This window comes from Diabrotica virgifera, chromosome 7 (genome assembly GCF_917563875.1).
Source record: "Diabrotica virgifera virgifera chromosome 7, PGI_DIABVI_V3a".
NCBI lineage: Eukaryota > Metazoa > Arthropoda > Insecta > Coleoptera > Chrysomelidae > Diabrotica > Diabrotica virgifera.
Window position 1 is genome coordinate 254,047,652 of NC_065449.1, and position 13,747 is coordinate 254,061,398.

The window sequence follows — 13,747 nt, forward strand, 5'->3', positions numbered from 1 at the left end:
CAGACTCGTTACACTGGGTAGTAATTTAATATTTTTGTGGGGGCTAACGCAGCCCCCTTCCACTACTTAAAAATAGAGATATTGAATTGATCTTTGCGGCAGAATTTCGAGCTATTTATGGGCTTTAGAAGTGATATAGTTTAGATTTTGGAGATTATCACCGTAACCCTCGAACAACCCTTTAATTGATTCAACCCAAGAGAAAAATTAAAATATATCATATCGAGGATATAATCCGTATAGCGTATAAATTCTAAGAATCAACTTCCAAAACACGCGCATTTTGATTATTGAGCTTACAACCCCTTCGCAAGAAAACCTCCCCATCTTCCCGGCTTAGGAGAGAATTGTACTTAAAATTAAAAAAAAATTAATTATTTGGGACTACATATCGTTTACTAATTTTTGAGCTTGCAAAATATGCGCATTTCGATTATTGAATTGCAATTTTTTTTCTATAGTCCCGTCACTCAAGTTAAAAATCAACCTCCAAAAACCTTCGATTTCGGTCAACCTCCATCAAGTTTCAGGAAAATTGGTGAATGGTTAGACGATACCTCAATAAACAAGAGTGACATAGTGCCAACTTGCGCTTTTACCCTGGGGGTGGATGCCAAACCCTTTTCGGGAGTGAAAATTACTTTATTAAAAATAACCCCACAAATAGATAGAGGGGCAAATTTTAAGGAAAATTTGATAAGTTATTAATGCCTGGTTGCACCAACAGATCTTAAGCTCCAACTTAGCTAATCTCTACTTATAGATAGGGCCCCCTTGAGTATCACTTACGTTGCACCATAATTTTAGATTCTTACCTTATTATCAATTATATCTATTATTATATTATGGTATTCTTATTGTAATATATTATAATTATATTATATTAATTCTTATGATATTCTCGACTTAAGCTTAAGATCTGTTGGTGCAACCGGGCATTAAATACTTAAATCAATACTTTTTAAGTTATCAAAGATCAAAGATTTTTATTTCGTGAATCGTGAAAAAATGCATGTTTTAAAGCGGTTTTTCATAAATAACTCAAAATATGCATTTTTAATAAATGCATATGCACTTTTAAAATTTATCCGAGATATGCAAATATGCACTTAATATGCATTTGCATATTTCCCGAGCTCTAATTATGTGTTTTGGTCTCCAACATTCGTTCAACATGGCCCATCCAGCGCAGACGTCCAATCTTTGTGGATGTTATGACGTCGGGTTCGTTGTATGCTGCGTATAGTTCAAAATTATATCTTCTGCGCCATACGTCATTTTGTTTCACCCCCTTATATATGTGTCTAAGGATTTTTCGTTCAAACGTACCTAATAAGTTCTCATCGCTTTTCGTCAGTGTCCATGTCTTTGATCCATATATGTTTCTTTTCTTGATGCTTTTTATAATTTCAGAGTCTTGCTGAGACGTTCTAGTATTGTGGAGTTTCGAATCTTCTCCATCCAAGAAACTTTTAAAATTCTTCTATAGCACCACATATCGAAAGCCTCAAGGCGATTTAGATCGATTTTATTCACAGTCCAGGACTCGACACCATAAAGTAAGACCGAGAACAAGTAGCAGCGAAGTAGCCATATCCGCAATGCCAATTTTAGGTCTCTGTTATATAATTCCTTGGACATCCTTCTAAAAACGGCTCTGGCCTGCCCTATCCTAAATCTAATTTCGCCGTGAGCCTCTGCGTTACGATTGAATTGATATCCAAGGTAAACAATTTGATCATCTTGCTCAAGTTTGTTATTATTTACATACAGTTTGGGGCACTAGTGTGACAAAGTCCAATTACTCGTTTGTCGTAAGAGATACGAAAAAAAGTTATTTAGGTAAACGTTGGGGCACACATAGTACCATAATTTAAAAATATTTTCTAATATACAGGGGCGTCCGTGTTGAAAGGGTGACACAAACTTATGTTTTTTAAATAGAACACCCTGTATATTTTTACATTCTAGGATTCTCCTCAATGTTTCCTTTCTTAAAATATATGGTTTTGTAATAATATACGAGGTAGTTTAAAAGTTAATTACGTTTTTTTGTTAATTTCGTAGCAACATCTACACCCTGTAGAATTGTAGTGATTTGACATCAAATTTTCTATTTATATTCAAACAGTTTTTAATATAGTCTACTACTGTTAATCATTAACAGTATAGCGAAATGTTTGATTTTAGTATACAGGGTGGGTCGAAACTCATAACCAACCAGGGAGAATTTTGTATATTTGATTAATATTTTAAGCACCAACAACCTTAACTACGAATGTATTTGGATATCTCATCCAAATATTAATAAATTAAGGATCAAGCTAGATAATGAACTATTTTTTTTTCAAAAAATTATTTTTGATTGAATATTTTCACGGCCACCCAATAAAATTTCACGTAATTTTTCTTGCAATTAATGTTTGATTTAAAGAATCACGAACAACTTATAAATTAAAGCACTTAGGTATAGAGTATGCTTAAGAAATAAAAGAGTACCATAAAATATCATTTCATTACAATACTAAAATACAGGGTGTTCCATTTAAAGAAACCTAAGAAAATACTCATTCCGAGTTTCGACCAACCCTGTATACTAAAATTTAACATTTCGCTATATTGTTAATGTTTAACAATAGTAGACTATATTAAAAATCGTTTGAACAAAAAATAAAAATTTTATGTCAAATCACTACAATTCTACAGGGTGTAAATATTGCTACGAAATTAACAAAAAACGTAATTATCTTTTAAACTACCTCATATAATGTTACAAAACTATATATTTTAAGAATGGAAACATTGAGGAGAATCCAAAAATGTAAAAATATACAGTGTGTTCCATTTAAAAAAACATAAGTTTGTGCCACCCTGTCAATACGGACGCCTCTGTATATTTAAAAATATTTTTAAATTATGGTCCTATCAGTGCCCCAACTTTTACCTAAATAACTTTTTTTCCTATCTCTTAGGACTTAGGACAAACGAGTACTTGGACTTTGTCATACTAATGCCCCACCCTGTATATAGACGGTAGACGGACATAATACACTAAGCATCAAAATTAACACATCACATTAAAAATGGGACATTTTTGATGTCTCGTATCTCCTAAACCTGTTGTACGATTTTAGTGATTTTTTAATATGTTATAGTTTTATTCTTCAAGAATATCAATGTAATAAAATTGTTGCTAAACAGTTAAGTGTCATTGTATACCGGGTGTAACAATGTGTTTTTTCCTCAAAGTTTGGAACACCCTGTGGAATATTCTAACGTATATAAAATATTGAAATTAAAATTTAACTGTAGCCTTAGGCTTTCTGAACAATTTGCTTTTTAATTCATTCGCTTGTGTTGGATAATAAAAAAGTTAGGTATCATTCTTTAACAACTAGCAACGTTCTTCATCAATACAGGGTATTTCTAAATAAGTGCGACAAACTAAGGGATAATTCTGCATGAAAAAATAATGACCGTGCGCTTTATAAACATATGTCCGCAAATGCTTCGTTTCGGAGATACGGGATGTTAAATTTTTTCTTACAAAATCATGATTTATTTATTGCTCTAAAACCGGTTGAGACATGCAAAAGAAATTTAGTAGGTTTTAAGAGGTAGTTATTGCGCATATTTGACATACAATTAAAAATTTTATATTCACCATTGGCGTGCATACGGGTGATATTACCCGTATGCACGCCAATGATAAATATAAAATTCTTAATTGTATGCCAAAAATGCGCAATAACTACCTCTTAAAACCTACCAAATATCATTTGCATATGTCAACCGGTTATAGAGCAATTAATAAATCGTCAGTTTGTAAAAAAAAATTCAACATCCCGTATCTCGGAAACGAAGCAATTGCGGACATATGTTTATAAAGCAAACGGTCATTATTTTTTTATGCAGAATTACCCCTTAAAGTATGTCGCACTTATTTAGAAACACCCTGTATTGGTGAAGAACGTTGCTAGTTGTTAAAGTACCTAACTTTTTTATTATTCAACATAAGGGAATGAATCAAAAAGCAAAATGTTAAGAAAGCCTAAGGCTATAGCAGTGGCGGCTCGTCAGAGGAGGCAAGGGAGGCTCAGCCTCCCCATAAATTTTTTACACACTCTATACTGTTTTGTTTATCATGAATCGCGCAAACAACAATTACTCTCACTATTATACAACGTGTAAATTCCATATTATCACTAATTATCCATACGTACGGAGTATTAGCATTAGAACGCATGATTGCGTCTCAGTTTTATTACATATTATTGTAGGCAGGACCCTGGGTTATCCCGAGATGCATGAACGGAGCCGAGAAGCCCAGCATTCTCCGTTGGTAATGCTCCGTGCAGCGCAGCAGGCGTTTAAGGAGACCCGGTCTCCTAACAGTGGCATCTACGGCGGCATCACACGCTGCCCGGAGATATACCAAGGGAGGCAGAGTACTTTCTCAGCTCCGTTGGGTGGTTGGGTGCGTCTCGGGACAACGAATTTTAGGGTCCTGACTAAAAATAATGAAAAATCTAAAAGTGCGAATTTTGTTATGAAATTTGGTATGTGGGGTTATAATAATATTTGGAACAACTTGCTCAAATAACTTTTTCCGATATCTCTAACTCAAAGCAAAATATCGGTAATTTATCGTGTTTTTGAATTCGCAGTAGGCCGCGTTTAGAATTGAAAAAAAATCAGTTGAGTATCTTAAAAAATTTGAAGCTTCATTATGTATGGACTGCAAAACTTCAAATATGTATTTATTTTGATATGCATAGGTATCTATTTACAAATAGATGGAATTGTTAACAAATAAACTACACAAACTTTGGTATTAAACTTTTACTATTAGACTAACTATTTTTAAAATGATATGATATCATGAAATTATGAATTAGGATGATATTATGAAATGTAAATAAAAAATGGTCAAAAGATGGGGCCTTAAATTACATTTTTTGGCGCATTTTTTTGCTAGTGCAAATTTGTCTAGATATTTTACAGTTAGGTATAGCCTCCCCTATTGTAAAAATCACGAGCCGCCACTGGCGCTATAGTCTAGTTTTAATTTCAATATTTTATATACGCGAGAATATTCCAAAGGATGTTCCAAACTTTGAGGAAAAAACACACTAACATTGTTACACCCGGTATACAATGACACTTAACTGTTTAGCAACAATTTTATTACATTGATATTCTTGAAGAATAAAGCTATAACATTAAAAAAATCACTAAAATCGGACAACAGGTTTAGGAAATACGAGACATCAAAAATGTCCCATTTTTAAGGTGGTGCGTTAATTTTGATGCTTACTGTATAAAGGTAATGATCTTAATATTACGGTCAACTAAACATTAAGTTGGTCTACTCAAACAACAAAAGTAGTTAGTAAAGCGAACTCTGTTCTATACTTTATATCAAAAGGTTTTCATAGAAATGTATCCAGACTTGTTTTTGAAACTACAAACATTTTGTCAGACCTCACCTAAATTTTGCAGTGTCAGTATGGTCACCCCATTTGCACAACGAAGTACAACGAAGAGCTACAAAGCTACCTTTTAATTATGGAAGATGAAACTATGAACCCCTGCTAAGAAAGCTCAAGTTGTCTCCATTATCTCATAGATCAGAAAGAAGCAATGTTATATCTACTATTAGAATTCTTAGTGGAGATTTTTTGAGAACATCAAACTTTTTTAATATCAATGAAGATGCTAGATTAAGAGATCATAACTATAAATTGAAAAACAAGTCTTCCAAAATTACTGTAAGCAAGTGGATACTGTACACAATCTTATGTTAACGTTGTATAATGTTTGTAGATTTAATAAAAGTTATAGGTACATACCTTTGAATTCGTTTTCGCTTGTGACAAAATCAGAGCCGACAACGTAAATAACCGATGTTTGACATGCGTTACAATAAACTTTTGCTGCACAGTGTTAGGTATAACCATCATCTCCGGATTCTGAGTGGTAAATTCGTCCAAAGCATCAATATACACATGGTCCTTCATCGTGAAATCTGCCAATTCTGCTATACCTTTATTAAGCGTAGCAGATAAGAGTACCGTTTGTCTGACTTTACTACTAGGATCTCCTAGGGGCATTTTTTGGGAGGTGTTTTCAGTTTCTGTAGTTTCTATAACATCATCATCCTCGTTATCAGTAAAAGATTTTTTCTTTAGTAACGCTAGCGGGTTGTATTCGGCATTTGTTTTTGCGTTATCCAACTCTTCAACCATTCTGGAAAATAAATTAATTAAACGACAACTCGTTAACAAAAAAAGCTGTATATTCACTATTCTTTTGTCATTTAGTCTGTTAATTGCTTCGGTACATTCTTTTGTGGTTCTCAGAGACAAAAGATATGAAAAACGGTATGAGAATACTTAAAATTAAACGAACTAAGCGAGATATAATTACAATCTATGGACTAAATATACTAAAGTGAAGGGAAAGGAAATTGGAGACATTTATCAAAAGGGGCACAAAACAACTTATATGGGAACCTTCTGGCAAACACACAATTACCGCTCGAAAAATTGACAAAAAAAAACGCAAATGCGAAAGATCCATACATTAGGAAGACTTATAAATAAGAAATGACGCAGTAACACATCCTGCTAGAGATTTAAGATTTAAAAATGTATTAACTATTATTTAGCAAGTTATGAGAATTTTGCCAGAATTTTCAAACCTAATTTTTGAAGTTATACTTCTTTACGATCGAGGGTGAAATTTTATAATTCCCTGGCGCGTGCGCAGACAGACAGTATGTAGTTCGTTGCTAATCTTTCAAATTATGTATGTATCAGCGCAAATAAGTCATTAAAAGAATATATTAGTGTTCTTAGTAAATGTATTCATCATCATCTTGGTGCTACAGCCCTTAGAGGGCCTCGACCTTCTCAACCTTTCTACGCCATTCTGTTCTGTCCCTTGCTTGCATTTTCCAGTTGCCGACTCCGATCTTCTCGGCATCTTGTGTTACCCCGTCCATCCACCTCAGCTTTGGTCTACCCCGTCTTCTCATTCCCACGGGTTGCGCTGTTAGAATCTTTTTTTTTTTTAGTAAATGTATTTATTATAATTTTTGTGTCTTTGGATTTGTCTTCCTCGGGAATAAAATATTTTATAATAATAGTAAGTATATTTACTTTAAATTTTAAAGTATTTTTATACTTCACTTGGTCTATTAAATTTGTCAGTATGTATGAAAAATCTTGTAACCTGTCAAAGCAAAAAGAAAGTATAGCTCAGTGGTAGAGCGTTCGACCGGAGATCAAGAGGTCCCCGGTTCAAATCCGTGTGTTATCTAACTTTCTTTTTATTTTTAGTATTGTTTAATAAAAATTTTTGGAAAGTAGTAAGTAAAAATTAGTTTAATCTTTAAATACAAATAGCCTGTTGAAAGTATATTTATTTCCTTGAAATCATATAATAGAAGTATAACTTCTTACGTGCATACAAAATACACACACATTCTTTTTTTCTTTTTAACTTTCTGAGGACGATTTCCGGAGTGGCAGTCGAAACGTCAAACAAAAGTGATTTAAGAAATGTAATTTTCATTACGCCAACAATTGTGTCTCAATCCCATATAAACATATTATACTAAATTTAAAAATTTGTTTAAACAAAAAAAAAGAGTACGCATTTTTAACAGGAACACTACTGGAAAAGCATCTAAAAATATTGAAAAATGTAGCAGATGTGACAGAAAGTAGATTCTGAGGTACAGATAATGAGGTCCATAAAAACTTAAACTATTGAGAAGAAAAATAAGAATACAATTATTATTGTCACAATGCTGTTAAACTTAGCATACTGAAAGAGAACGACCATGTATTATTATTTCATGTTTGCAGTGACTTTATCAATAATCTCAAAAACTTTTCGTCTTATTCTAGTATAATGCAAACAAAATATTAATAAAACCGTACCTAGATTAAACCTACCTCACAATATCCTTTTTAAATCCCATATCGAGCAAACGATCGGCTTCATCTAAGATTAAACATCTAACATTGTTGGTTTTGAACGCATTTGTATGCAACATGTGATCCAAAAGTCTTCCGGGTGTGGCAATTAGGATATGTACACCTTTTCTAAGACGAGTTTTTTCTGTATTTCTATTTTCTCCCCCACATAAATTTCCGACGACAATCCACTGGAAGGTCTGAAACAATGAATGTTGCTTATAAGAAACTTTTAATCTTGCAATTAAAAAAATTCCATTTCGCACAAAAATAAAAGGCAAGTGACATAACCCAAAGAGTGAAGAGATAGCTTAATTCAATTGGAATGTAAGAGGTTCTTGCAAGAAGGATTCTTTAAATGATTAATAAATCAAATGCAAACTCCCACTCTCCAAATCAAAACTGGTGACGAACTGCAAAGATCTAAGAACAAGAAGAACTGTTGGCCAACAAGGCCTGAGAGAAACTTTTGTAAGCACAAAAATTTTCTGTGGCATCACTAAAGATGCTAGAAGAAACGAGGGTTAGAAAAAATATTGATAAAAAACTCTCAAAAACAAATAAACGAGAGATCAAAACGATCACTGATATTGCCATTTACGAAACCATCTATACAAAACTAGAAAGGTGAATGAACTATGGTGCAGAAAGTGCAAAATGGAAGAATAGACTGGCATATACATCCTATGCCATTCATAATTAATTTTTTTATGTTAAGTGTTAAGGCATTTCAGAATGGATTTAGTGCTACAACTAACTACTAAACATAAATAAAAACTTACATTGATCTTTTTAAACAGTTCGTAGGATTGTAAAGCCAATTCCCTAGTAGGAACGACAATTATGACTTGCACTCCATCAGTCCTTTGTATCCTAGGATTAATATTTTGTAGAGCTTGCAATACTGGAACAGCATATGCTAACGTTTTACCAGAACCAGTCTGAGATCTAACCTAAAAAAGATTTATTACTTATTACAATCACTTGCAAATTAATATTCAAAACCTTAACTGGAAAGATCTTGTCTCCGAGACAACTTTCAATATACACTCCTTATTATTGTTATTTATTTTCAAACCAATTTAAGTCAAAACATAAAGTGAAACGTACTCCGATGTGTGTAGTATATAGTATACAGTATACAAAATGTATATACACTTCGACGTTCATTTCACTCTATGTTTTGACTTAATTTGTTTGAAAATGAATCGTCACACATGGGAAAAGTTATAGTGGATGAACTATATCTCCAATTCTCCTTAACTGATAAGTTAGCAACACCTCCTAATCCCAAACCCTACTGGTCAGTTATGCTTTCTATTGAAATTCGAATCAGTACGAGAAATTGTACATGAAATATAGGATAAAATAAAGTGATCATAGTTTTGTAAGACAACACCTGTCTGTTCTTGATACTCGTTTACTCTACTCTACTCGTTAAGTTGTTATTGTGAGCTAAGGCTAGTTCCTAGAAAAAATATCTGTTTTGGCTAAAGCTTTTGAAGAGACTGTTATGAAATGGTATGCGATTGTTAGTCTTGCTAAGGATATAGATGCTGTTTCATTGAATGAGCATATTTATTCTAATCACGAGAGTAATAATTCAGTTCAGAGAGAGTTATCAGATGAAAATATCTATAATGAATATAGTTTAAATGTTGACTAAGAATATAATAATTTAATACATTAAGCACCAAACTACATTTTGCGATTGGGTCTGTGGTGCTGTAAAAAATTTGGACACGACTACTGGGTATACACTGAGCACGTAAAGGTTGGAATAAATTCATTTTCTCGAGAATGGACGATTTTGGAAAAAAATCCCGAAACAGGTCAATTTTTATTTTTAAATTGGGACTTTTTCATATTTGTGTCATACTAGTGACGTCACCCATCTGGGCGTGATCATCTATAATTTTTTTAAATGAGAATAGGGGTCGTGTGGTAGCTTATTTGAAAGGTAATCAATTCTCTATTCAGTAATATACACATTAACATAATTATTTATACAGGGTGTCAAAAAAAATTTTTAATTAAATTTTTTTACATAAAAAGAAGAATGTGTGTAATTTATTTAACTCAAAATACATTTTACTGCTATCAGAAAACAGGAAATAATGTTTATTTAACAAATAAATATCGTTTTTTGCTTAAATTCAATATTAAAGCCGGCACTCACCTTCCTCTTACAGTTTGAACATTTAATTTAAGGGAAAAGCAATGATTATTTATCAAATAAACATTTTTTTCTGCTTTATAAGTAACAGTAAAATATATTTTGGACTAAAAAATTCTTCTTCTTCATTCTTCTTTTTATGTCAATAAATTTAATTAAAAAAAAATTTAGACACCCTGCATAAATAGTTATGCAAATGTTTATATTACTGAATAGAGAATTAAATTACCTTTCAAATGAGCTATCACACGACCCCTATTCCCATTTAAAAAATCATCGATGATGTCATCACGCCCAGCTGGGTGACATCACTAGTATGATATATATGCCAAAAAGTTATAATTTAAAAATAAAAATTGACCTGTTTCAGAATTTTCTTCCCAAATCGTCCATTTTCGAGAAAATGAATTTATTGCAACCTTTACGTGCTCACTGTATATTTTATACACAATGCGCTTAAGGTGTTATATAAGTTCGGTAAAAATATACTTAGATGGTGTCAAACTAGGGCCGATCTTCATCTTGTACAAGAAAACAACAATAATGAAAATTCCTGTACTAAACGAGGATACATAAATATGAGGAAGTTGGTGATTGCTGTCAACCATAATCCCAACTTTTTTCTGAATATTTTATATATAGTTTTCTATTTTAATTCAACAGTTACCTACTACTCGTAAAAACAGTTTAATTCTTAGACAGTTTTAGTTAAAATTAAAAACATTTTAACAATAAATATGATATTTACCATATTTAGAACATTGAATAAGTTTATTTTTTGTTAAATATTAATAAAGGTTAAAGAAAATACAGCAGAACCCCGCTAATCCGAATATTCAGCAAATCCGAACCAACAGAAAGTGAAAAAAATTGAAAAATTCAAGACAAAACCTTACAAACATATTTTTATGATACAAAGTAAAACTACAAAATTGAACAATGTAGGATTAATAGGACTTTGACATTCAAAAATTTCTTAAAAATGAATGACATACTTTATACGTAGTGCTTATAAAAGTTAAACATAAAAGTCCAGTTCTCTTGTAGTCAACTTGAGTCCAAAAATATTATCCACACTCTTGCGAAAACGTTTTGCGACTCAAAATCAATGACAACGAAAACTTTGAATTATTAGTTAGGCTAACTTTCGGATAATCTGAACTTTTTGGAATCCGAACAGACTGTCCATCCAATTAGTTCTGATTTTCGGGGTTTTACTGTATTACATTAAGATGAAAAAAAATATATATAATATAGGGATTATATACAATCATCTGTAAGGTGAGCCCTTTCTATTTGTGTCCAAAAATGTTACCTTCCCAGTTAATGATTAAACAAAGAAACTTACCAAAACATTCTGTCCTTGTAGTATCGCAGGTATAGATTTTTCTTGCACATTCGTCAGAGTTGTAAAATGATGTTTTTCCAAATTAGAAACTATGTATTTATGTATATCTAAGTCACTAAACTTTTTATCTGCACTAAAAACCTTTTCAACCACTGATTTGCCTTTCGCATTACCTTTGACGTAAACATCCTTATGTCCTGTATTAAATAATGAATATTGCTGGGGTTTTTTCTGTGGATCAGTATGAGTTGGAGTGTTACCTTCAGCTGCTGCTTTCTTGGCTGCTAACTTGTCTTTTTTCCATTTACGTTTGATAAATTTCTGACTAGTATTAGGACTAAAATCACTACTTTTTTCATTGTTTAAAGTATTTGTTGCTTGCCTAATATCAAGATTTTTGTTTCCTATTCCTTGTTGTGTATTTGCTGTGTTAGTTTCTGAAGAACTTACTACTTTGGGTGGTTTTTCTGTTCTCTTTTTAATCTTTGTATTGTCAGATTCATTTAATACCTTATTTTTAGCTAATTTCTTTGGAATAATAGTGTCCTCAGATGTAGCTTTCCTCTTTTTAGCAACCAACACACCTTTTGGCGGTTTCTTATTTTTGTCAAACGTAAATTTGAAAGTTGTCATTATTTGAGACTCCACTAGTGTACACAATCTGTTCTACAATGGCACAATTTGTCTTTTGGTTGATTCGATGATTGAACGATTGCACTGTAAATATTTAAAACACTTCCTTTCTAACGTTAAAGTTTATTCATACACAAATTAACTAAAATAAATTATTTAATAAATATAGGCCAAAACAATTTCACAGTTTACAGGTTATGTTTTTGTACACTACACCATTACACATGTGCACGTGCAGCCAAGGTGACAATGACATTTGACATATGTATTATGCCAAGTGCCAAATACGTTATTTTTATAGTACGGGAGATCAGTTTGAATTTCTATTGATATTTTTATAACCCTTTTTTTACTAACTTCATAATCGAGGGTTAAACTGCAAAACCTCGTAAGTCAGTTTTATGTAACTTTAGAGGAGAGACGAAAAACATTTTGACTTCTTTATGTAACATTCAATGTATTCGTTTTGTGCATGTAGGGACTGTACGGTTCTTTTTAGGTAACGATTCCATTACCATTAAGCCATTAAGTAAAATTCAGTAATATTGTTTTTTTTTGTCAAAGAGCGACTTACGAGGTTTTGTTACTTAAAATCTTAAACTATCATTAAACTTACGAGGTTTTGTCTCATAAAAATGCAACTTACGAGGTTTTGTAACTGAAAATCTTACTTATGAGGTTTTTGTAGATGTCGCTAGTACCTACCATTAAATTTAAATATTGACTTACAAGCTTTCGTAGTTTAAAAGAATGTAAAAGTATAAAACAACAAAGTATAAAAGTAATAATGGACCAAAAATCGACTTACGAGGTTTTGCAGTTTAACCGTCGAACATTATATTATAATGATGAATTTAGGTACAGTTGTACATAGTTGCATCTATGTTGAACGGTGAATTTACATTACTGTTGACTATTTGTTGTTACTTTCTTATAGGGCTTTTCATTCATAGTCATTTGTTTCGAGCTTCTGACATGTGTCACATAATATTAATATATCTACGTCATACGTTATTGGTATGTATATAACAATGTATAAACCAAAGACGTATGGCGTAGATATATTAATATTATGTGACATATGACAGAAGCTCGAAACAAATGACAATCGATGAAAAGCCCTATTCAATTCTCAGTGAACAAAGTAATTACTCTGATCGCAAAATCTTGGATTAATACCATGATACTATAAATAACGAGATAGTATCTTCCCGTAGCGCAAATACGTCCGAGTTCGCGCATGCTGACGTAACTGGCAGCGGCGGCTCGTGGGTCAATCTTCAGGGGGGTCATTTTGGTTTGAAAACTTCAAACTGTTGATTTTTTAAAGTATTTAAAAGATCTTTTAGCATTTATATTTTAGATAAAAAATACAGACTTAGATAAAACTCAATACTATTTACCCTAGTTTTCCGAAAATTAAATTTGTCTTTTTTTAGAGTAAATCTTTTAAAAAATATAGGAAAAATGGTATGAACAGGTTATTGACTGATATATAGATAGGAATATTTATAGTATAATAAATTGTAAATTTATTAAAACGAAACTTACTTTAAATATTTTTATATTTTAAGTCAATTCTTCTATCCTTTAGTTCTGCAAAAT

The 13,747-nt window shown here is 32.0% G+C and overlaps 1 protein-coding gene across 1 annotated transcript in view; it reads right to left on the reverse strand.

Moving 5' to 3' along the window:
• Positions 1-12,384, reverse strand: part of LOC114330373 (probable ATP-dependent RNA helicase CG8611) — a 44,858-nt gene extending 32,474 nt beyond the window's left edge. Inside the window, exons 1-4 of the mRNA XM_028279717.2 lie at positions 11,510-12,384; positions 8,768-8,938; positions 7,965-8,185; positions 5,853-6,249 (exon numbers count right to left, since the gene is read on the reverse strand). Coding sequence (XP_028135518.2) covers positions 5,853-6,249; positions 7,965-8,185; positions 8,768-8,938; positions 11,510-12,142 — 1,422 coding nt within the window. The 5' untranslated portion in view covers positions 12,143-12,384. The remainder of the gene's footprint in view (positions 1-5,852; positions 6,250-7,964; positions 8,186-8,767; positions 8,939-11,509) is intronic.
• Positions 12,385-13,747: the final 1,363 nt, after the last annotated feature.